At 45.4% G+C, this 26278-nt stretch overlaps 1 protein-coding gene across 2 annotated transcripts in view; it reads right to left on the reverse strand.

Annotated features, from left to right (window-relative positions):
• Positions 1 to 4493: 4493 nt before the first annotated feature.
• Positions 4494 to 26278, reverse strand: part of Usp12-46 (Ubiquitin-specific protease 12/46) — a 64525-nt gene continuing 42740 nt past the window's right edge. For both annotated transcript variants that reach the window (XM_068388029.1, XM_068388028.1), the window contains exons 8-9: positions 18533 to 18676; positions 4494 to 5329 (exon numbers count right to left, since the gene is read on the reverse strand). In XM_068388029.1, coding sequence (XP_068244130.1) covers positions 5222 to 5329; positions 18533 to 18676 — 252 coding nt within the window. In that variant the 3' untranslated portion in view covers positions 4494 to 5221. The remainder of the gene's footprint in view (positions 5330 to 18532; positions 18677 to 26278) is intronic.

Raw genomic sequence — 26278 nt, forward strand, 5'->3', positions numbered from 1 at the left:
GTTAAGTGTATAATTACCCTAAATGTCATGTTTACAAAAAATGAATAATTTTTCATTACTGTAATTGAAATTAGATTTTCACTTATAAGGTGTGTAATTTGTAGTATCCAATTAGGAATTGAACGTGAATATTTGAAAACATTTAGATTTTTTTGTGTTGGATGTAAGGTATAATGTATATCAAAGCAACATGACTACTACCTGCACCTACAAAAGCAATGTTAATTTGGTAATGTAGTAGGCTTTGAATTTATATATTTTTGAAATCTCTTCGCAATGTTCACATTTTATAAGTAAATTGTTGTAAGAGTAAATTTCTTGTACAGTATATGACTTTGGAATTGAGGAGATTCCATCCCTCATGATACTATCTGCCAAGGAATGGATATTCTTGATATTACAGTTTAATATAGTTCTTCACAGTCAACAACAAAACTCGGACAGCAATTGTTATTGGTGTGTGGTTACCATGTTATATTAGACTTGTCGGGGTTCCTCACCTAACCAAATTTTTGTAGGTGTAAAGAATGTGATGAGCTGGAAAAGCTATAGTTATTATCTTTAATTTTATGAAACACTTGTGGGACTAGCAACCTTATATCAGAAGACTTCTTATCCCTGGAAAACCCCACAGAGCAAGAACCTCCCTGTTACGCAGGGATGTAGGGACTACTTCAACCTCTCTCTGGTAACTAAGTGTGTCTGCGAGTACATTCCTCTTGTTGACAACTTCTATAGCGTGGAACATTGCCCAGATGTGCATTTGCTTCTTCAACTCGCCGAGAGGGCGCTAGACCGTGCGCCATTGCACGTTTATGCGTCTCCAAAGTGGTGGTGTTGCCCATCAACATTACCAAGTGCCTCCTGAAACATTCCTGGAAAGTTTGCTGAGCTAGAAAGACTGCTTGTATTGCCAGGGCAATGTGCAGATGCTTCTCAATTTCCACCACCCACCCCTGAGAGAACTAAGTCAATAAGGTGTACTCCCCACCTCTCCTTTGATGTATCCGAGAACAATTGCATGGAGTAGAGTGCAGCATCCATGGTGAAGTTTTCCTCGTTCAGCCCCAGGTGAGATCACCCTGGTCTTCCTACCCCACTGGAACAAGAAGGAAAGAGTGATTCCTATAGGCTGGAGACATCTGGTGAATCAGCCAATCGTCAAGTTACGCCAACAGACATATCCCTTGCAAGTGGACCCAAGCTGCTACCAGGGTAAACATCAGAGTGAATGCCTGAGGAGCCGTACAGTTCAAAGCATTGTACTGTAGAGGGAGAAGTAGACATACTTTCAAGGGGACTCATCAAAGGTACTTGAAAGTATGCATTCTACAAGATTCATCTACCATTTCCATCCTGAAATTAGTTTGAGCCACACACTTGAGTTGCGAGAGGTTTGTAACTGGTCTTCTGTCTATTTTTACACCAGAAAGAGTCGACTGTAGAAACTCAGAGACGCCTCTCAAACCACTAAGCGTATGCTCTTCTCCAACATCCGTTCTACCTATGTCTGCAAGGCCAGGGCTTTCAGTGATGGCGTAGGATTGGGCAAAATGACAGGTGGCACGGGCCCTGTCAACGGGATGAAGTTACTGCCCTGAAGGACACTAACTACCCTAGTTGTCTGCCAGGTTGTTCAGACGCCCGACTAACATCCTCCTACACTTGAAAGGGCTGTGCATGCACTCCTTTTGGCCAGAAGTTGCTAGTAATTCTGACCAGGGTCTAGAAAAGACCTTCCTTGCATCTGATTCTGCAGGCATGGCTTAACCCGAAGGTTTGTCTCCCAGATCCCTTTGAAGGGCTAGGGCTCTAGGAAACTGCATGCTGGATCAAGGAGTCATGTGAAGAAGTTCTTCACTTTACCACTGCCTAAAAGTGACTCCTCAGAAGAGGCACCACCCTCTCCTATGAGTTCCGTAGCGTCAGACTGCTTTGAGAAATGGGCCACCAAAACATTCCTCCTCTTGAAAACCCAGTGGGCTCACTGTCGCTGGTTTTCCAGAAAGATCACTGCCTTCTCCCTAAACAGCAAGAGTCTCGTGTACTCCTCCAAAGTCTCCAGGGTTGATAATGCATTTTGACTTTGTAAAGTACTGTCACTTCACCAGACCATTGATCAAGCCTAGAGACAGCTTGGAGGGAGGCCATAGCCACTGACTCATGGGCTGAGGACAAGCCTATTGCCTTGAGTCTCTCCTGAAGAGTAGATGAGCAGCAAGCTTTGGTTTGTAACCTTCTCTGCCTGGAGAGTGGGGTCGGGGCAAGATCTTGTCTGACCTGCTAGAAGTGAGTGTTGGTTCTCACATCCATAGATCTAATCCTGGGCTAAAATAGCTAGATCTCAACAGCCCAGCTCCAGGGATGGCCTGAAGTGCTAATCAATGACTAAGGTTCTTTCTCAAGGTCCCTCCTCCCAGCCTGTTACTCACGTTTGAGTGCAAGGACGCTGACAAAGGAGCTCGCTCACTCTGGACTGTCTCTCCGTCAGCACTGGGCCATGGTCCAATGTCTTAAGGCCAGGTAAATCCTGAGTACCCAGCCATTGTAGTGTGTGCAGCTGGCTACTCTGCAGATTTACCCCCTCCCATAAATACGATCTATCTGCCTCAAGGACAAAACCAGCAATGTAATTTGGGACTGAAGAAGGCCCACAACAGCGGTGGAAGAATCCCTAGTCCGAATCACTGCCGAGATGGCAGTTGTAACTTGTACTCTTCCCTCTGTTGGCTGAGACAGAGGAATGACCACTCGCCCCATCTTGTGGAAGCCTCTAGGGTTGGTCTACCAATGTGTTGCAACTTGAGAGAGGAGCAGGAGTCTACTGCTTAGGTAGGTAGAGTGATGGACAGTGCCAAAGTACTCCATCTGGGTAACAGAGGATATACGGGGCCATACATTTCTGCCTCTCCTGATGACTTTGAAACCTTGGTCGCAGCATTAAGAGGAATGAAACATAGGGCCATCGATGTGGCCTCAGCAACCATAAGTGGTGCCTTCCTCCCCAAAAGAAATGTGGTGTTCTTATATCTCTTCCTATTCTTTGAGGAGAAAGCATCTAAGAGTTGGAAGTCTTAGGAGGAAGAAAGACGCGAACAATTTTGTTCTTATTAACCTTCACCTCAGGCTGTGTAAGGAGTCTAGGTCTGAGCAACTATCAACGACAACACTCCCACATGGCGAAAGACCACTGTGGTTACTGCAACAGGAACCACAACACTAGGGAACACTATTACGGAGAGGGGCAAGGCACACTCACTGGGGCTTGTGATACAGACACAGGGGCTGGCCTCACTGGAACAGCAGAAGAGACTACATACCTCAGAACCACAGGCACAGGGTTAAAGGAGGTTGATGCAAGGATAGCCACCCGGCACTGACGCAACGTATAATTCTGCCTTGGAGCCACCTTATGCCTAACTTTAAGTATGGCACAGACTTGTGCCAGAACATTTCCTCCTGGCACTGGTGTAGAAGGGTGCACCTTTACTGTTCTTTTGGACTCGGGGATCACAGGGCCATCAACAACAGTCATATAGAGGACCTACCTGACAGACTTATGGAAGCCAAGCCTTAGCCTTCCTTAGATCAAATTCGTCGTCAGCAATCTGCACGGCACTGGGAGAAGAGCTTCCAACCTCCCGCGGGGCACGGTGATTAACTAGGTAACCTCCCCCCCCCCGCCCACACACCATCAGAACCTGAAAAGCCCGATGACATACAAGACGTGGTCTACTCTCTCCTGATGCATATTTCTGGGGACCGAGCCATGGGAGTATGCCCAGATGCAGTGGTGGCAATCGCCACGAAAAAGGAGAGGGTTCCTTAGTATCTTGGCCACTGCCAAAAGACAGCAGAGAAGGCTTGGCTCTCTTCCTATTCTTCAAGACATACACCTGCCACTGCACAGGAGGCTATGACATACACTTGGCCCACGGGGAAGATTGTGAACAATAATGACCCAACCGCAATGCAGAAGTGTGTTTATCTACAGTAGGTTTAGCCGTGAAATGTCCACCCTTTCCCTGGCAAGTGTGAATTTCCTTCACATCCATATCCACAAACAAAAACAGCCAAAATTCAGTTTCTGCAAGAAAAAGAAAAATATAAAAACTTTTGGTTAGAGCGCAACAGTACATTTGTACTGGTTGTGGCTAAGATAAGAATGTAGAGCTCCCAACAGGTGAGAGCCCTTTCTTACTACCTATCATTAACTATTTTAAAGGAACAAAAGTTTATATAAGCATAGATACAATTGAATTTTCTGTGGTCATACCTATGGATACAAAATTAATATAAGTTATAGATAGAATACCTGCATATTGTGAAAATTGTATTGTGGAAGTTAGTCAAGGTAAATGTGGATTTATAGGAAAAGGATCAACACTGATGAATAATGAATCGAATGCTGAAGCAAAAAAAATATCTTGGAGAAAGTACAAATATTGGAAGCATTATTTGTTCTAAGTGCTAGGAGCATTATTAAAAAGGTATAGTATATAAAACAATTTATTAGACCAACAATAATGATGTGGCTTAGATATAAATGATAAAAATCACAAGAAAATGGGTGAATTTAGTGGTGAGAAGCAAGAGATGGAGGAGGAATGATGGGACAAGGAGAGAAGGGTAAAAAAGGTAGACAAGTGATATGGTCATGTAATAAAGGATAAGAAATATGTGGCAAGGAAAAGAAAATGATTAGGGTGGAAGTGCAAGGGAATTAACGAGTAAGACTTGAGCAAGGTAAGATTACAGTGTAAAAAGTCAGTCGGAAATATGAACCCCACATCAAAATCAGGCAGAGATGAGAAGGAAGTTAAAGAGTTATGAAATCCTCAACTTGTTCAAAGTTCAGGTAAAAGAAACAGTATTAAAGGATGGCCGATTATAATTTAACTTCCCAGCCATTTTAATAATTTAAAGAATCTTTTATAAACTCTTATTTACATGTTGCCTTCTCAATATTACAGTACAATAACATTTGTTATGACTATTCAAATCTGATACAAATATACATTTCGTGCATTTAATCTATAATAAAACTCAACTCTATAAATACATTAAATACACAACTAGACTGAACCCTTGTTTAAAAGATTAGGAGCCTCTCTCTACTTAATTCAGTCTGTAAATGGCATGGCCAGCAAAAAGTGTTGGCCTTATCCACTGGAACCGGGAAAATGGGGAGACGGAAAAGCTCTTTAGGCTACTTCACTCGTTACGTAGGATCACGAGCTTGATAAAAGAGGATGTACCCCGTCTCAGAAGACTTCTGAATCTCGGAAGTTAAACCGTAAAATTCTTCCATAAGAGATGCATCAATTTTCTGAAATGAAAAGAAAAAAAAAAAATTTCCAATGCTATTCATGAGATGCTAAACAGCTAATCAATTTTATTCAGTAGTCTTCAAAGCCTATAAACCCTTAATCTTATGACAATCATGATTAAAAAACAAAAAGATTGGCAAATAGTAGCTTGAATGAACAGTAAATGAATGCAAAAATTTGGTTACTAATTAGCAAAGTATTATGTAAAGAATGATCATGGTAATCGTCTTTTCTTTTAGTTATCCTTTACGTAAAACATTCGGCATTCCTTATCACAGGACTAGCTTAAACACAGTTGACCATATTAGAAAGTAGTACTTGATGAATGCTTTTGAAATTATAAATTTTAAAGTTTTTCCCTAACTATACAAACCTAAGACCTTTAATTGGAGAATGATTCTGGTGAAGCTAAAAACAGCCGTTAAACTTTTAACGAACTAAACAGTGGTTGACTGTCGAGCGAGAGATAGGTTCCACCCACCGAACAGGTATAGCAAATCACACTTTAACCTCTATGACAAATTCGAAGATAATTTGTATTTTTCCTAACCATACAAACCTTAGCTATTTACAAAGGGTTATTACTTTTAGCGTAGCTGAAATGGCGAGCCATTAGAATTTAACGAGGGTGTATTACCCCCCGCGCTAGTTAGCGGGGGGGGGTAGGGGAGTGGTAGCTAGCTACCCCTCCTCCCCCTCACACACACGTGAATACTCACTTTCACTTAGAGGTAGGACTTGTCTTGGGGGACAGGGCTGGCGGGCAAATATGTGTAAATAGCTAAGGTTTGTATGGTTAGGAAAAATACAAATTATCTTCGAATTTGTCATTTGTTCCGTAACCGAAATACAAACCACGCTATTTACAAAGGGTGACTTATCCCTTAGGAAGGGTGGAAAGTCCCCAGCCATACTGGCTTTGGCTTTACCCGGGGACTCAGAATCCGAGTGAGTCGCACTCGAGAAAAGGAGTCCCTGCACCTCACAAGTTCCTTGCTCCGCAAGGAACCATGTGGCCTACGTAAGCTTGTGTGTGAAGGAAGAAGTGTGACCCGTCTTAGGCAGTTGACCTGGAGTTCCAGAAGGAACTCTGGGTTAGGACGTTCCCAATACCACCTCGTCAGGGTATGGGGGACGCGACAGTATTGACTCAATACTCGGAACACAAGGAAGCATGGTTTACCTGCAGAGGTTCGAGGTCAGCTATGCAGAGACCAGGATGCTGCTTCCCCGTAGAGGGGATGATGAAGAAAGAAGTAAGGGCCAGACATACTTCTTTCGTTCATGCAGACTAAAACCTGATAACAATGCCCTCAACCTTCTGCTACCTGTCCAAAAAGGAGCCTGAGGTTAGACCAGCTGTTGTGTAGCCACCACAGAGCGATAGAAAACGTATCGAGACTCCTGAGGGTCACGCCCTGCAGGAAGCGGGCTGCGAAGGTCATCAGACGCTTCCAGACTCCAGCTTGTAGCACCTGCGTCACAGAGTAGTATTACTCGAAGGCGAGGACGTTGCGATGTATCCAACATCGTGCTGTAGGGCGACGTGACGGGGGAGGGTTTGAAGACAGGTCGAGATGAATGTACTCGAGTCCGGGCTGAAGAGGTATACTGGTGACTCTCCCCCCATGTCCTCCATGTGTTCCCAAATCGGCTGCAACTGAGGCCAAACTGCAGCTGTTCCCAGCGCTAACCTCTCGATTCCTTACTGGCAAGAAAGAGAAGGTCTTGGGACATAACACACAGAATGGAGACTCGAAATCTTGAATGAATCGGACCGAAGGGTCGGGACCCTCAGATTCTGAGTCTAGCCAACAACTCAGGAGCGAGCCTGAATGTTGCCTTCCCCTCTTCCTTAGAAAGGGGGGAGTAGTAAGAGACCAAGAAGATTGCTTACACACTGGCCGTGGCCAGAGTGAGCAGAAGACCCAAGGCGGAATACAATCCGAGGCCTGTCGTAAACGGGTCTTGAGAAGATCTCTTAAAGGACTAAAAGTCCGAGCCATGCTCCAAGTTGGAGGTCTTCCTCCGACTAGGGCAGGGACGATCGTAGCTTCGCATGAGCGAGGTAAGATCCAGCGGGCAGGAAAAAGTTATTCCTTTAAGCCTGAAGGTCAGGGAAAGGCTGAGCGACAGGCTTCATTGCCGAGAGCGGAAAGGAGCTTCCTCCCGCCGAAAGGCAATAAGACCGTTATTGCTGGAGAAGAGGCCTCACGGGAAGAGGTATATCTCCCACGGCACCCACCACCTTAGACTCTTCACTTTGCCTGGGAGACCCCTGTGGATGACTATCGCAGATGACGCGACCTCCGTACCGCGACTGTAGCGGGTTGTCTCTTCTAGAGGAGGAAGCGTAGTGTCTCCAGGCATGAAGCCGAAGCGATGCCCCGGTTCGGGAGAGATGTCGCAGTGTGGTTGCTTGAGTAGTCTGCGCCGTGGGAGAAGCTCTCCCGGGAGTTCCGTCAGGGGAAGCAGAGGGTCCAGAAACCGTTCTGCGCATAGTCCCAGTGGAGCTCTCCAATTGAAAGGTTGACAGACAACCTGGTTTTGTTGAGACCCATTGTCCGCAGACAAAAAGGAGGGAAGACGCAGGCGTCGAATTTGTCCCACCATCACCGGAATGCATCTTGCCAGAGTCTCGGGGTCTGAGACTGGGGGTAAGACTAGTGGAAGCTTGAGGTTCCAAGGTGTTGCGATCAGGTCCCCCAGACCAGCACTTGCTGGTTACCCAAGGTCAAAGACCCCTAGGTACACTCTCTCTATGAGGCTCTGCTCGGATAGTCTGAGAGAGACATTCCCCTGCCTGGAATGAGAGAGCCGATGGTGGAATTGAGAGAATCTCAATCATCCCGGTATCTCTACTACAAGATGTGAAGGTGTGAAAATGCGTCCCCTGCTAGTTAGGATGAAGTCGACGCGCAACGGGGCGACTTGGCAGGAGCTGTAGGATCTGAAGAGGGGCCAGACTAAGGCCCTTAAGCCTGCCTGAATGATGGAGAGGTATCCTTCAGGTCTTGACCATAGGCCTGGACCGGAACATGGCCCCCCCCCCCCTTTCCTTTGACGAGTCCGAGAACCGCATCAAGAATGTGGGGAAAGGACGAGAATATCCACTACCATCAAGAGGCTCCATAGGTCAACACCCATTGCAGGTTTAATAGTTCCGCTGGTCCCATAGGGCCAGGGAGTCCGGTTAAACATTGCCTGAAGCCACCGGGACTTGGATCGCCCCACATGGAACTTATCCTGAGGCGACCGTTCGGACTATAGACGGGTCAATGAGGAAAGAAGAACTAGGAAACGTTCCAAGGTAGGGCTGAAAGCTCTGCTTGACTGAGAACAGGTACTGCGACTCTCCTCAGTCTTGCCACAGTCAACCGAAAGGAAGGCTCGGAGGATGCGGTAACAGAATCTGGCGTCCCCAGGTGGTCACCCATCCAAGTACCGACGTTACTTAACCTCGCTGGACGGACGAGAAGCGGGGTTTCCAATGTGGTAAGGCGGTTGACTCAAAATCATGGCCAGATACTCCAGATGTTGAGGCAGAGGAAGAGAAGGCTCCAAGCAAAATACCATGAGCCCACACTCATGGTCACATTCCGGAAGCTAGTCCCGGCGCTGAAGAAGGTCGAAACCCGAGCCTACCGGAGTTGACCAGCCCTCCAAACAGCAGAGGAGGCGGAAGCCTGCACCTGAGCGGCCAAGAGGAAGGCAGGGAGAGTTCTCTGGGGAAACAAACCTGCTATGCCACGGCGGGATAGCCACACTGCATCATAAGCAGGAATACCTGCAGTCTAGGCTGAATTCGACGAGCACCCTGGAAGATGGATGGAATGGAAACTGAAAGTACCCGTCCTTCCGATCCAGGGTTAAAGGAGTCCTGTCGCCTCGTTACCAGTCTGATCGATTCTGCTGGTCTACGCTGGCCGAAGTTTGTTCGACAAACTTGATCAGGACTGAGAGGTCGACTATGGACATCCCCTCTCAGATCCTTCCTTACAAGAAAGGATCGACTGAGGGGACCGGGGGTGAAGCCGTCGATGATCCTAAGACCTTCGCCTAAGGTATGGATCATTCTGCCCAACCGGGCAACTCTGCTGACGCTATGGCATAGAGGTTCAGAGACACTGAATTCGCTGACAGAGACAGCAGGCGCGATATCCTTGGCTACTCACAGAGATTGTGCGGGAATGGGCATCGGGAAGCTGTCATTCGGATGAGTAACCTTAAGCATCCTCCCAGCGAAAAAACCTGCAATCCTAGAGTTCGTGAACTCCTTTTAGGCCTATGCCCCCCCGGGGGAATCTCCCGTGCCATCTGTTCCTGACAGGAGGAAACTGCAATTGGACACCTTGTCCCAGTTGTCGTAGCCGATAACTTAGGCCGACGTGGTTGAAAGAAAAGGGCGCTGGAGCCCTGCAGAGTCTGGAAGAAAGCGCCTTGGAGGAGTGAAACCGGAAGTCGATTTACTCCGCACAGCAGCTGTCTAAGTCTCTGTCCTTGGGCACAGACAAAACTCTTCTCAAGGATGGAAGGGTGTCTGAGGTCGTCGACCTCCACAGATGAGACACCCGAAGGAAGCCTTCAGTCAGCGCGTCCAGATGGTACAACATCGAGCTTGTCCGCAAGTAGATACTTAACGACGAAAGGCCAAGGTGTCTGAGCTCGAGAGGAGGAAAGTACCCTTGATCTTCCTGTAGCTTCCTTGAACCAAACCTCGGGCCGTAACCGAGGAGGGAAAGAACCTGGTAAGCTCCCAGAGGAAGAGGTAAGCAGTCACCCCTTGTCCGATGGAGAAATCTTGAACGGAAAGCCCCCCCCCGCCAAAAATCCTTCCAGGGCAGGAGAAGGAGAGAGTACTCGTACAGGAGAGGGGACCCTCGAGACCGACCTCTTGGGAACCAACTTCGCCCTGGGGGAAGTCACCACGAAGTCCACTCCTCTCTTTCTCTTCAGCGTAGGAGAGACAGCCGCTGGTTTGTTACCCTGGCCGGCGAGTACTGGTTTCATAACCCTCATTAACGCCCGTGCCAGCGGACCAAACCATGTCTGCTGCTCCAAGGACACAGAGTCCGAAATCCTCGCTAAGGTGAAAGGGATCGGGCGATCCTTTGGAGTGGACCCGACGATACCTGCCTGAAAAGAAGGTGGGGAAGAATGCTGTACTGACCCGTCTTCGTCCTGCACTACCAACCTGTGCTTGGATGGAGGTGATCCCGAGTGCCGTCTAGGAGCACGCGTCCCTGCTGCTACCACCGGCTGTGGAATTCGCCGCGAACTATGGTCGCGCGAGGGCGAACGGTTGCGCAAAGGCGAACAGTCGCGCAAAGGCGAATGGTCGCGCGGGCGCGCAGGCGAGCGGGCGCACGATCGCGCGGGCGCGCAGGCGAGCGATCGCGCGGGCGCACAGGCGAGCGATCGCGCAGGCGCGCAGGCGAGCGATCGCGCAGGCGAGTGGGCAGGTAAATGAACACGTGTCCGAGGCGACGAACGCAAGCGATGGCGTGACGGCGAGGGATCGTGCTGCCGCGTAGGTGAAGAAGATCGCTGGCGATAATGACCGCGTGATGGTAAGCGATGGCGGGCAGCATGTGTAGGTGAATGATCGCGTGAAAGGGTGCGATGGTGATCAGCATCCGCAGGAGGGCGATCATTCAGGGTTGTGCGATGAGGAGCAGCATGCGTAAGCGGGCAATCGTGCAGGGTTGTGCGATGGCGAGCAGCATGCGCAGGTGAATGATCGCGTGAAAGGGTGCGATGGTGATCAGCATCCGCAGGAGGGCGATCGTTCAGGGTTGTGCGATGAGGAGCAGCATGCGTAAGCGGGCAATCGTGCAGGGTTGTGCGATGGCGAGCAGCATGCGCAGGTGAATGATCGCGTGAAAAGGTGCGATGGTGATCAGCATCCGCAGGAGGGCGATCGTTCAGGGTTGTGCGATGAGGAGCAGCATGCGTAAGCGGGCAATCGTGCAGGGTTGTGCGATGGCGAGCAGCATGCGCAGGTGAATGATCGCGTGAAAGGGTGCGATGGTGATCAGCATCCGCAGGAGGGCGATCGTTCAGGGTTGTGCGATGAGGAGCAGCATGCGTAAGCGGGCGATCGTGCAGGGTTGTGCGATGGCGAGCAGCATGCGCAGGTGAATGATCGCGTGAAAGGGTGCGATGGTGATCAGCATCCGGAGGAGGGCGATCGTTCAGGGTTGGAGGGTCGCGCGATGGCGATCAGCATCCGCAGTTGAGGGTCGCGCGATGGTGATCAGCATCCGCAGTTGAGGGTCGTGCGATGGCGATCAGCATGCGCAGGTGAGCTAGTAGCTGGCTAACCATGTTCCTTCAGAAGTGTTGGAGAACGTTGGCGTGCCAGCTGTAACACACGTGGGCGATCCGGAGATCGCTGGCGAGCTGATGATCGCTGGCGAGCTGATGATCGCTGGCGAGCTGATGATCGCTGACGAGCAGAAGGCTACGCGTGGAAGCCTGCGCAAAGAAGAAGTCCTTGACCCCGACCTGAACCGAAGTTCTAGATCGCGAGGGCGAACGTGGGCGCACAGGGCACGTAACAGGAACCGCAGGGAAGATCATCTTGAAAGCGCTGACGAACAGGAGAGCGCTGATGAGCAGAAGGGCGCGCAGGGAAACCCTGACACGCAAGGGAAGAACCCCCGTGGGGGCAACCCTTTGCCCCGAAGGAATCGTTGTCCGCCGGGAGACTGATGTCCGTCGGAAGACCGCTGTCCGTCGGGCAGACCGTTGTCCGTCGGGAAGACCGTTGCCCGTCGGAAGACGAGATCAGACTGCTGTCCATCTGCACCAAGGCGGAAGATCGAGAAAAAAGGAGTGTAGGCTGCAAACGGAGATCCAAAAGGGCGCCTCAAGCACCCTTATAGGGAGATGAGAGGCCCTTACGACGAGGCGGACGGAGGGCCTTACGGCGAGGGAGGCCAACAGCAACAGCAACAGAAGAAACCTCCGAAGAGGAGTCTCTATGAGTGTACTCTCTCGCGAACGAAAGAGAAACACTTCGAGGAAGAGACTGGTCAGCCAGTGACCTAAAAGGAGCAATCCTCCGAAGAGGAGCTCCTGCAGTTGCCCAGCCCCTTGAGCGAAACTGCAGGTGCGACCGCTCAGCACCAAGAGCATAGTCGCACGAAAAAAAGGCAAGAGAAGAACCCCCCAAAAGGGGAAAAACTCAAGCCTGGACAGGAAAAAAAACTTCCCTCGGAAGGAAAGTTATCCGCCCAAGGAGGCAAGCCTCCTGACTGTTCTAAAATGAACTGGAGAGCTGTCCGTCGACACGGGAGTACTACCAGTAGAAGGAGACACGCCCCTGACGAAAATACAAGGGGGGAGGCAGCAACAGCCGAATCCCCAGGACTCAACCAGACAGCTCACACCGTTGCTATATTACAGAAACGAACTAGATCGGTAACTGTAAAAAAATAAAACAAATAATATTAGTACACATTCATTCCCCCGGGAAGGCTCCGAAGAGGAATCCCGAGGGAAAGGAACAAGAATTACACAACAGGCACGTGCCCTCACAACCACTTACACTCGCGGAAGGAGAGCTGTAACCAAAACAGAATTATAACAATTATAATTATGTAACTATGTAATTATGTAATTAAAAAAATGAATGAACACTAAAGAAAGAACGAAAACCCCGAAAGGAATCGTTCTACAAGCTGAAAAAAAACAACTACAATTAGATTCATAACTAATTGATACAAACGTACGCGTAGCAACCCCCCACACGGAAAGGAAGCTAGGCTACAAGGGCGTAGTAACACGTAGTAAAAGGGTGAACGACCTCAAGAGAGAGAGAGAGAGAGAGAGAGAGAGAGAGAAAGACATAAGTCAAACTCGATCGCCACCCATAAAATACGCCGTGGTGGCCTAACTGCCGAGGCCTCCACGTAGATATCGTACACTACACACACACATCTGAAAAGGAAACTTACTTATTTCTATACTCAAATATATATACAAACATGAAAACATGTTTACATATATATTGAGTAAAAGAAAAGTAAGCGATTAAGTAAAGACAAAACAGACAATGGCTGCCAAGCGAGGACCAAGACAGAGACGTCTGTCACAGTCCGAGCCAAAAGTGAAAGTGAGTATTCACGTGTGTGTGAGGGGGAGGAGGGGTAGCTAGCTACCACTCCCCTACCCCCCCCGCTAACTAGCGCGGGGGGTAATACACCCTCGTTAAATTCTAATGGCTCGCCATTTCAGCTACGCTAAAAGTAATAACCCTTTGTAAATAGCGTGGTTTGTATTTCGGTTACGGAACAACTAAGATTTGCAGGGTGATTGAGGCAGGATTTGATTGATTGATTTGAGGTTTTCTGGCAACCTGACATCTAAGGTCAATGACGGGTTGAGGCAGGAAATTTAACTTTATAGTCTTGGGTCTGTATAGAGGAAGAATGAAAGTTATACTTTACCTTTGTTAAAACTAATTAACAAACCTTAAATGTGTCTGTGAACATCAGTATCTGTAATTAGGGAGTTGAGTGGAACTCTCCAGGTAAGGTTTTCTTTGCTCAGCTCACCATTCCAGACACACTTGCCACTGTTTTGGCCAGAACCAACTAGTGGGAAGGATCAGTGGTTGCTGACCAGTAATGTTTCAGACACCACTAAAGTTATTTCTGGTGGAGGTGCCCCTGGGGCACAAGCTTCTCCAACAACTTGAGATGTCCGAGATGACGGAAGTGAAGTCGGAAGTCGTCGATAGGTCAGAAACTGTTGCGCTACCTCCCTGATTTTATTGATGGGAAAACTATCAGTGCTGCCGTGTCTGTCTACATTCGCAAGTCCATCCTTCTCTTGGGCAGGAGATTATGATCCTCAGATCGAGGTAAAAGGAAAGGAGTTTGTCTCAATCCTAAGCAACTGCCTTCAAGAGGATGATAATGTCAACCAATCAATGAGATACTAGAAAAGAAGTATCTTGTTCGAACGGAGACAAGTTGAAGTAAACTCACTGGTGAACACACAGGGACCAGTAGACGATCAAAGCACAGGGTTTTGAATTGGTACACAACTCCCTTGAGGATGAAACAGAGGTGCTTTCGGCTTGACTCATGGATCGGTATCTGAAAATATGCATCCTTCAAGTCCATAGAAAGCAGGAAGTTGTCCTTCCGTATGGTTGCATGAATTATGCTCACCATTTCCATCTCGAACAAAACTTTCAGTGAAAATTTTTTTCAGAGGTTGATAACTTGTCTCCCTCCCCTGGTTGACTTTTCCACAAGGAATGGGTGACTGTAGAATTCAGGAGACTTGTTTGACCAACTTTTAGAGCATTCTTCTACATGAATGACATTACCTCTGATGCGAGAGCCACAGTCATCGGAGATTTCAAATAATATGTCTAGAATCTCATCAGATGGAGAGGGGAGGAAGAGAGTTGGTGAAAAAAGTTGGTATGCTGCGGAGGACTTGTACCATCCACCTTTCAGCTACATGTCGCCGCAAAGTTCCTCAATAGCTCAACAGGCATCTCTCCACTCATGGCAGATAGATGCAAGAAATGCTGACATTAAAATCCCCTTCTTCCCTTTTGGGCACGGCCAGACCAGGATTGAAGGGGGGGAACCTTGTGGAAGGCACTGGTGTAGCAGATCTTGATTTGGAAGTCACTGTCAGCTGGTTAACTGGAATAACCTCTTGAAGTAGATGAACTCAAAGGGCCCTTACGTCAGAAGTCAATGTCACCTCTGACAGTGATGAGAAGGAACAAGTGACCAGGATTGGAAAATCAGCAAACCTTGAATCCTTGTCTTGGGATGCGGAAGCACTCGCTTTCTGAGTGTGTAGTCTTCAGGACAGGTGACTAACATGGGGTGTCCTAACACTAGAAGTCCAAGCATCGGGCAATTGTTCACAATGTGTACAACCTGGTGTGAACACATAGGGAGGGGCAGAGACCTGATACTAGGCAACTAAGAGGCCTGGAGAAATAAGAGGATCCTTTGCATACAGGGACGAGTAACATGGAGACCTGCTGCCTGCTGGTCGTGCTTGTGGCAGGCGTGCACATCACAGGTGACCACCTCTTCTCGAGGGTAGCAGGCATCACGTCCAAGTGTTGGCAAGCCATGAAAAAGGCACAAGAACAGATTACAAGGGTACAGGAACAGGAGAAATGGCAAGGGAAGGTGAGTGTGCGCTTTGTTTACCACATCACTTCATCAATGTCAAGGATTTCCAGGCTATTGGCGACCTTAATTCTGCAGCTGGCCAAGACAAAAGAGCCACTGCAGCAGGAGGAAAGGACTTGTCGAAGGGGGCCACAACACATCACTCCTCTGCAGAGGCAGCCAAAAAAGATGGCATAGTGGCAGGAGACTTTCCAGACTTAGTGGCAGCTAGCATCTCAAGAAGCCACTCCGCAGATGGGCACCATCTATGCCTAGGTAAGCCCACAATTTGCCTAGGTCCACATTCCTTGCAAGGGTCCTCAAAAGGCAATACATCAACAGCAGGTTTTTGAGAGTGTGGCAGGGGTTTATTGCCATCACTGGGGAAAGGCATTAGTCCTGCCTCCTTCCAAGTGCTGCCAGAAGACAAGGCAGTCTCTCCCTGCTCCTTCCAAATTCCTACAAAGGAATGTAAAGGGGAAACAGCAGGATTAGCTCCTGAAGAAGGGTAGAAGCTATAGAGTTACTTTGGCATCAGCTAGGGGGTTACCAAGTCAGATACCAATGAGTCCCTCTCAGACTACTACTATGCAAACTCCACCCACTACAAGGGAGGCCATGCCTTACACTCCTCACGAGGAGATGCCCATAAACAGATACGTCCCCTGTAAATAAAACCGAATTGATGGGGCTCTACCTCCAGCTTGCTTACATATCAGCCACAATGACAGCTGGTTTTACCTAGGCAAAGTAGCATATCTGCCCTTGGATTGAATTGAATATAGGATTTAGGCATTAAGCCAAGCACTGGGGCATCAAAGGCCATTCAGCGCTATATAACGAAAATCATTCAATCATATCTGTATACTCACACCATTTAGTATCATTTTAACCTTTAATAGAAACCGCAACACTTTCATACAATAAAATTTAGATGTGAAATAAATAGGGATTAAAAGGGTAAAATAAATAAATAAATTAATAATATCAATTATAGCTCATAATATAACCCAATACTTTGTATAAATATTCTCAAGTTGGGGTAGCTATGAGAATAATAATAAAAAAAAAAACTAACATTCTGGAAAAAAAAAAAGATTAAATAAACAGATTAAGGACGCAGAAAAGTACATGTGCAAAAGCTGTGGCCAAAGCCAATATGGGTTTTGCTCTGTCGGTCAACCACTGTTTATTATTATTATTATTACTATCCAAGCTACAACCCTAGTTGGAAAAGCAAGATGCTATAAGCCCAGGGGCTCCAACAGGGAAAAATAGCCCAGTGAGGAAAGGAAATAAGGAAATAAATAAATGAAGAGAACAAATTAACAATAAATCATTCTAAAATAAGTAACAACGTCAAACCAGACATGTCATATATAAACTATTAACAACATCAAAAACAAATATGTCATAAATAAACTATAAAAAGACTCATGTCCGCCTGGTCAACAAAAAAGCATTTGCTCCAACTTTGAACTTTTGAAGTTCTACTGATTCAACCACCCGATTAGGAAGATCATTCCACAACTTGGTCATAGCTGGAATAAAACTTCTAGAGTACTGCGTAGTATTGAGCCTCGTGATGGAGAAGGCCTGGCTATTAGAATTAACTGCCTGCCTAGTATTACGAACAGGATAGAATTGTCCAGGGAGATCTGACTGTAAAGGATGGTCAGAGTTATGAAAAATCTTATGCAACATGCATAATGAACTAATTGAACGACGGTGCCAGAGATTAATATCTAGATCAGGAATAAGAAATTTAATAGACCGTAAGTTTCTTTCCAACAAATTAAGATGAGAATCAGCAGCTGAACACCAGACAGGAGAACAATACTCAAAACAAGGTAGAATGAAAGAATTAAAACACTTCTTCAGAATAGATTGATCACCGAAAATCTTGAAAGACTTTCTCAATAAGCCTATTTTTTGTGCAATTGAAGAAGACACAGACCTTATATGTTTCTCAAAAGTAAATTTACTGTCGAGAATCACACCTAAAATTTTGAAAGAGTCATACATATTTAAAGAAACATTATCAATACTGAGATCCGGATGTTGAGGAGCCACCGTCCTTTACCTACTTACAATCATACTTTGAGTTTTGTTGGGATTCAACTTCATACCCCATAATTTGCACCATGCACTAATTCTAGCTAAATCTCTATTAAGGGATTCACCAACCCTAGCTCTACATTCAGGGGATGGAATTGATGCAAAGAGAGTAGCATCATCTGCATATGCAACAAGCTTGTTTTCTAGGCCAAACCACATGTCATGTGTATATAGTATGAAAAGTAATGGGTCAAGAACACTACCCTGTGGAACACCGGATATCACATTCCTATAATCACTATGGTGCCCATCAACAACAACTCATTGAGATCTATTACTTAAAAAATCAATGATAATGCTAAGAAACGACCCACCCACTCCCAACTGTTTCAGTTTGAAAACAAGGGCCTCATGATTAACACGGTCAAAGGCAGCACTAAAATCAATGCCAATCATACGAACTTCCCGACCACAATCAAGGGATTTCTGTACAGCATTGGAGATTGTAAGAAGGGCATCACATGCTCCAAGGCCTTTACGAAAACCAAATTGCAAACTAGGGAATATATGATTACCTTCAGCAAACCTTGTTAAAAGTATAACAGCCGTTTCCAACTTCTCTCTGAAGTCATACTCCTAATAAGGGTCAACAGTTTGTATTAAGTGTAGGAATAAAAGGAATTTAACAGATTTATATATTTACATTTGTTTAAATCCTTTTCAATATATTGCACACTTCTTATCTTTGCACTGTTTTTATCTTTTGAAATTATATGTAAGGGTCTTCTTAAACAGGATAATGTAAATTCCTTTGAACCAAATGAAGATGATAATAATATATATTTACGGTAAGAGTTTAAAGCAACATGATAACTCGGTTATCACAAGAAATATTTTAAACTAAATATAATTGCCAATAGAAAGAAAGGGTGTACAATAATTTGTAATAAAAACGAAGGAAAGTAATTTTTATAATAAAATACTTACGTCTACTGCATCATCATCAAACAACAGCCAAAATCTATGAGATTTAACTATTGCTATATAGTGCCCTCTGTTAATACCGGTCCCACAGTGTACCACTACAGCAGCCAAATCATACAAACGATCTGGATTCAAAGCATCTGAACTCTGAAAACCAGAAAAACAATAATTAAAATTTATCTTAATTTATGAAGGTTTGGTGTAACAACCTAGTACTGGATTAAAAATACTATATAATGGTGGAATGTTTACTAATAATCAAGAACCACAACATAAAAATTCAGAAATAATAATTTAGAAATAAAAACATTATCTTTTAGTAATGCCATAACACTGACATCAATGTTTTTTATAAATTTTTATAGAAAATTAAACACTTGTATGATGTTTTCTTCTCTGATTTACATACTTTAGACTGTTCTTTAAAGATATGGTCACAATAAGAGGGATATCACAATAACTACACCTTTAGGGCCCATCATCTTATTGCATGAACATTTGAGTTAAGTAAATATGACTTATCCTCTTTCTAGACTGGTTTGATGATGGCTAACAGGCAATTAACAGATTCTCTGATATTTCAAGTTATTTCCTGACAACAATCAACTTTGTTTTGCCATGATTGAATATCCAGACAGACAATTTCAATTACTATTTGTTTTTCCATAACCAAATATCCGGGCAGACAATTTCATAACAAAATTTTTTTACAAGATGGCATACGAGATTTTTTTACAAGATGGCATACGAGATCCTGTAACTGAAATGGCAAACTAGGCAAGTAATAGCTTAGGTAAATATGAGATGGAATGATCCTCATATAGAAATATCTTACTTCCTTAGATAACTACTTAAGATAATTGAATTGTGATTAAAGATATAGTTTGAATCTATGATCCTTATATAGCTTGTCACCAACAATCTATCTTGTCAAATACCTCAAGAGCTGAAGCCTAAGGTTGTGGAGGGATGGGTAGACAGGGTGTTCTTTTAAAGCAAGATAGCAGAGTGGTTAGAGATGATGGAGGTAACCTTTGAACGCCATCAAGAATACCTAATTTGTCCTTGAAATTCCCCAGATATAACTCGAAAAGCTCACATATCACTAAACTTCAACATTATTTTGAACAGGTGCAACTTGCAACCTTATTGCTTAAGCTACATAATTTTTTACCTATTTGAAATGTTCAAACATTCAAAAGTAAATGTGATAATGGCTATCAACCTGCAAGGCAACCTTTCACGTAGTAAAATGGACATAAAGCAAAGAAAATTAATGATGCTATCATTATCATACTATAGTACTGTAGATACTTTTCATTACACAAATGGTGCTGAATGCCCCTGTACAGAGCCAATCTAAACAGTGAGTCACATATTGCATAGCTGCCCACTAAGAGGCCCCCGTTTGCTTAAGGATCTAAGAACAGCAAACTATAAAGCACTCCAGTGGGTAGAACAATGGTAAGGAAAGATATGAATGAAGTGCCATAACACTCAGGAATATTCTTTCAAGGTTTTGAGAACCTTCAAGGAAATGAAAGACCTATGGTACTGTACTGGGTAGCATAACATTCTGACTCAACAGAATGTAAGTAGTGAAGCTGCCAGATAAGCTGTGGGTAGGTTGTGGAATGATTTTCTTATCCTGGTACTTGAATCAGTGGAACTTCACAAGTTCAAACTTGATTCAAATACTTTTATTTGTAACAGATTGACAGAAGTTTTGCTTCGCAGTTTATATGACTTCTACTTAACCTAGTTTGTGATCTTAATAAATCTCCTAACATTTTCTATTTCTCATTTCATTTTATTTGTTACTTCTCTATGTCATTTTCCCATTAGGGTACTTTCCTTATTGGAGTTCTTGAGCTTGTAGCATTCTGCTTTTCCAATTTGGGTTGTAGCATGGATAGTAATAATATTAACAATCTAGAAATTACCAGCTTGTAGAATGATGTTCTTATTTAAGTGGTTAAATCGGTGGATCTTCAGAAGATCAAACTTGTGACCAATTTTTTTCTGTTTAACGGATTGACAGTCTCATTCCAGAGTTTATACGACTTATCTTTCTGCTTTTCCAATTAAGGTTGCAGCTTGGCTAGTAAATATAATAATGTCTTTTCAGTCAAGGTGCATTCACACTTATGTATCAGACATAAGCACCCACCCCATAGATAGGAGGCTGATGGCTAACGACAGAACCCAATACTCGGACACTAGTGGGTGCCGACGACCATAGTTGTGAATGTAGCCTAATTGAAAAAAAGCAGAAATATACAAGTCAAAATACAGCACAGCATACTGCACTTAGCAATAAAATACGGGAGACAACTTGAGACACAGTTATAAGAGTGAATTTTGAGGCCCTTGTTTAATACTGTAATGTATTGTCTGACGGGAAAACTATGAAAGGATATAAGGAGAAACGGAAGTAATGTTCCTCTCTTTGAAAAAGTTAAAGATCACTGAAGATATAATGACTTGACAATTGGAATGAAGCAAAAATGTATCGACTTCTGAACAAACCAATGAAATGGATATTACTAAAGAAACTTTTTCGGTTGCAGAAGTTGAGGCTTGTGATTGTTGTCTTTTCTATTTGGTGTTATATAACTATGAATAAAATTCTTTTTTTTACTCTTTCTAAAGGCTGAAATACAGTACTGTACAGTTAACAATTTTTTTTGGGGGGGTTATATAAGGAAGCATGAGGAAGGGCAGTGAATGGTGGAATGAAGGAGTGAAGGTAAAAGTGGAAGAGAAAAAGAGGGCATTTGAAGAATGGCTGCAGAGTAATAGTGTAGAGAAGTAAGAAAGATATAGAGAGAAAAATGTGGAAGTGAAACGCAAGCTAAGTGAGGCAATGAGGGCAGCTGAACTGAGGTGGGGTCAGGGATTGGGTCGTTCATATGAAGAGAATAAGAAGTTTTGGAAAGAAGTGAAGAGAGTAAGGAAGGCTGGTTCAAGGATTGAAGAGACAGTGAAAGATGAAAATGGAAGGTTGATACAAGGGGAGGAGGCAAGGAAAAGGTGGGCGGAATATTTTGAAAGTTTACTGAATGTTGAGGATAATAGGGAGGCAGATATAATTGCTGTTGCAGGTGTTGAGGTGCCGGTGATGGGAGATGAGAATGAGAGAGAGATTACAAGAGAGGAAGTGAGGAGAGCACTAGATGAAACGAGAGTAGGAAAAGCATCTGGTAGGGATGGTGTGAGAGCCGAGATGTTGAAGGAAGGGGGTGTGATTGTACTTGAATAGTTGGTGAGATTGTTTAATATGTGTTTTGTGTTGTCAATGGTACCAGTAGATTGGGTTTGTACGTGTATTGTACCACTATATAAGGGTAAGGGAGATGTGCATGAGTGTTGTAATTCAAGGGGTATTAAGTTTGTTGAGTGTAGTTGGAAAAGTGTATGGTAGAGTACTGATTAAAAGGATTAAGGATAAAACAGAGAATGCAATCTTAGAAGTACAGGGTGGTTTTAGAAGAGGTAGGGATTGTATGAATCAGATTTCTACTGTTAGGCAGATATGCGAGAAATATTTAGCAAAAGGTAAGGAGATGTATGTTGCGTTTATGAATCTGGAGAAAGCGTATGATAAGAAGTGATAGGGAAGCAATGTGGAATGTGATGAGGTTATATAGAGTTGGTGGAAGGTTGTTACAAGCAGTGAAAAGTTTCTACAAAGGTAGTAAAGCATGTAATAGGATAGGAAATGAAGTGAGCGATTGGTTTACGGTGAGAGTGGGGCTGAAACAGGGAATGTGTGATGTCGCCGTGGTTGTTTAACTTGTATGTTGATGGAGTGGTGAGAGAGGTGAATGCTCGAGTGCTTGGACGATGATTGAAACTGGTCGACGAGAATGACCATGAATGGGAGGTAAATCTGTTGTTGTTTGCGGATGATACTGTACTGGTTGCAGATGCGGAAGAGAAGCTTGGCCGATTAACGACAGAATTTGGAAGGGTGTGTGAGAGAAGGAAGTTGAGAGTTAATGTGGGTAAGAGTAAGGTTATGACATGTACGAGAAGGGAAGGTGGTGCAAGGTTGAATGTCATGTTGAATGGAGAGTTACTTGAGGAGGTGGATCAGTTTAAGTACTTGGGGTCTGTTGTTGCAGCAAATGGTGGAGTGGAAGGACATGTATGTCAGGGAGTGAATGAAGGTTGCAAAGTGTTAGGGGCAGTTAAGGGAGTAGTAAAATATAGAGGGTTGGGCATGAATGTAAAGAGAGTTCTGTATGAGAAAGTGATTGTACCAACTGTGATGTATGGATCGGAGTTGTGGGGAATGAAAGTGACTGAGAGACAGAAATTCAATGTGTTTGAGATGAAGTGTCTAAGGAGTATGGCTGGTGTATCTCGAGTAGATAGGGTTAGGAACGAAGTAGTGAGGGTGAGAACGGGTGTAAGAAATGAGTTAGCAGCTAGAGTGGATATGAATGTGTTGAGGTAGTTTGGCCATGTTGAGAGAATGGAAGAGTTGATGGGAGGAGTACAAGAGGAAGGCCAAGGTTTGGGTGGATGGATGGAGTGAAGGAAGCTCTGGGTGATAGGAGGATAGATGTGAGAGAGGCAAGAGAGCGTGCTAGAAATAGGAATGGCGAGTGATTGTGACGCAGTTCTGGTAGGCCCTGCCGCTTCCTCCGGTGCCTTGGATGACCGCGGAGGTAGCGACAGTAGGGGATTCAGCATTATGAATCTTCATCTGTGGTGGATAACGGGGGAGGGTGGGCTGTGGCACCAAAGCAGTACCAGCCAAACTCAGTTGAGTCCCTTGTCAGGCTGGGAGGAACGTAAAGAGGAGAGGGTCCCCTTTTTTGTTTCATTTGTTTGATGTCTGCTAACCCCCAAAATTGGGGGAAGTGCCTTGGTATATGTATGTATGTATGATAAGAAAGCGTGACTAATTCGTAGATAATTTGTAATTTTCCTTAACTCATAAAAACATGGAATTATTTGTATATTGATATATCTTTCGGCAAAGCTGGAAGATAGCCAATTAAACTTTTTTGTGCGAGGTGGCCACCCTACCCAGAGTCTAGGTAGGGGGTGGCTAGTGGTACCAGCCACAGGAGGTCTAGGGTTTTCATTCAGGGTTCATTAATAATTTCCAGTTTTTCAGCATTCACTGGTAGCTATGTACATAAGGTAAATGTTTTGTTTATTAACTACGTATTTCACAAACAAGAACATACCAAACATGACAAATTCGTAGATAATTTGTATTTTTCCTAACTATACAAACCTTAGCTATTTACATGGGGTAATTACTTTGGCGTAGCTGAATGACGACCCATAAGAATTTTAACGAGGGTTTACTACCCCACCGCTAGCTAGCGAGGGGTAGGGAGGGGTAGCTTGCTACCCCTCCCCCCTCACACACACAGTGAGTGCTTCACTTTGCCTAGAGGTAGGACTTATCCCGGGGGACAGGGCTGGCGGGCAAATATGTGTAAATAGCTAAGGTTTGTATAGTTAGGAAAAATACGAATTATCTACGAATTTGTCATTTGTATATAAACCACACTATTTACATGGGGTGACTTAACCCTTAGGAAGGGTGGTAAGTCGCTGCCATACTGGCTTTGACTTGCCCGGGGACTCCATATTAGTGTGTCTACGTACTCAGACAATAGGGAATCCCTGCTCCTCGCTAGCAGCTGTGAAACTACTGCGGCCTACGTAAGATGTGTGCGAAGGTGAAAAGTGACTCGTCCTAGGAAGCTGACCTGGAGTTCCTCAGATGGAAATCTAGGCTAGGACTCTCCCAATACCACCTCGTCAGGGTATGGGGACATGACAGTATTACTAGGAACACAAGGAAGCATGGTTTACCTGCAGTGGTTTGAGATCAGCTGTGCAGAGAACCCAGGAGGCTGTTTTCTCCAAGGGAGGAGAGGATGAAGAAAAGAATAAGGGCCAGACATACCTTTTCATTCATGCAGACTAAAACCAGGTAACAATGCCCTCAACCTTCTGCTACTTGTCCATTAAGGAGCCTGAGGTTTAGACCACCTGTTGTGCAGCCACCACAGGGCCGATAGAAAACGTATCGAGCCTCCTGTGGGTCACGTCTTGCAGGTAGTGGGCTGTGAAGGTGGTCTGACGCTTACACACCCCAGCTTGCAGGACCTGCGTCACTGAATAATTCTCCTTGAAGGCCAGGGACGTAGCTATGCCCCTGACATCATGCGCTCTAGGGCGACGTGACGGAGAAGGGTCAGGATTCAAGGCCAGATGAATTACCTTGCGAATCCAGGCTGAGATGGTATTCCTGGTGACCCTTCTCTTCGTTTTCCCAGTGCTCACGAACAAGGCTTGAACCTGGGGACGAACTGCAGCTGTTCTCTTAAGATACAACCTCAGACTCCTTACTGGGCAAAGTAGGAGATGGTCTGGGTCATCTGTTACAGAACGGAGACTCGAAACCTGAAAAGAGTCGAACCGAGGGTCCGGCACTTCCGGGTTCTGAGTCTTGGCAACAAACTCAGGGACGAACCTGAACGTTACCTCCAGCCATCCCCTTGAATGGGCGATGTCGTATGAGAGACCATGTAGTTCGCCGACTCGCTCGGCCGAGGCCAAAGCTAGCAGGAACACCGTCTTCCAAGTAAGGTGGTGATCTGAAGCCTGGCGTAGTGGTTCGTAGGGAGGTCTCTAAAGAACTCGAACCACGTTCCAAGAAGGGGGTCTCACTTCCGACTGAGGGCAGGAAAGTTCATAGGTTCATATGAGAAGAAAAAGTTCCAGCGAGAAAGAAATGTCCATTCCTTTGAGCCTGAAGGCAAGACTTAAGGCTGAGCGATAGCCTTTCACTGCCGAGACTGAAAGGCGCATTTCCTCCCGCAAATACACGAGGAACTCCGCTATTGCTGGAATAGTGGCATCGAGTGAAGAGATACCCCTTCCACGACACCAACCACAGAAAACTCGCCACTTCGCCTGGTAGACCCCTGCGGATGACTTGCGCAGGTGTCCAGACATTCTGTTCGCAACTTGTTGCAAAACTCCTCTCTCTTTGAGGAGATGCTGGATAGTCTCCAGGCGTGAAGTCGAAGCGAAACTACGGCTTTGTGGAAGATGTTGGCATGTGGTTGTTTGAGTAGCTCGTGACGTGGAGGGAGTTCCCTTGGAGGCACCGTAAGGAGTTGCAGAAGGTCCGGGAACCATTCTGCGTGATGCTATAGCGGAGCTATGAGGGTCATTGACTGGTTGACCGATATTCTGGTCTTGTTGAGTACTCTCCTCATCAGACAGAACGGGGGAAAGGCGTACACATCGATGTTGTCCCACCGTTGTTGGAAGGCATCTTGCCAGAGAGCCTTGGGGTCCGGGACTGGGGAGCAGTACAGCGGGAGCTTGTAGTTCAGCGCTGTAGCGAACAGGTCCACAGTCGGGGAACCCCACAAAGTCAGGACTTTGTTGGCTACTTGAGGATCCAAAGACCACTCGGTACTCAATATCTGTGTCGCTCTGCTCAGACTGTCAGCGAGCACATTCCTTTTGCCCGGAATGAAGCGAGCTGCTAGTGTGATCGAGTGGACTTCGGACCATCTCAGTGTCTCTACTACAAGATGGGATAGCTGTTCTGAAAAGGTACCTCCCTGCTTGTTGATATAAGCTACCACTGTGGTGTTGTCGCTCATTACTACCACAGAGTGGCCCGCCAGGACTTGGTGGAACTTCTTAAGTGCCAGGAACACAGCCTTCATTTCTAGCAGGTTCATGTGAAGGTACTTT

This window comes from Palaemon carinicauda, chromosome 15 (assembly GCF_036898095.1).
Source record: "Palaemon carinicauda isolate YSFRI2023 chromosome 15, ASM3689809v2, whole genome shotgun sequence".
In the NCBI taxonomy this organism is placed as follows: domain Eukaryota; kingdom Metazoa; phylum Arthropoda; class Malacostraca; order Decapoda; family Palaemonidae; genus Palaemon; species Palaemon carinicauda.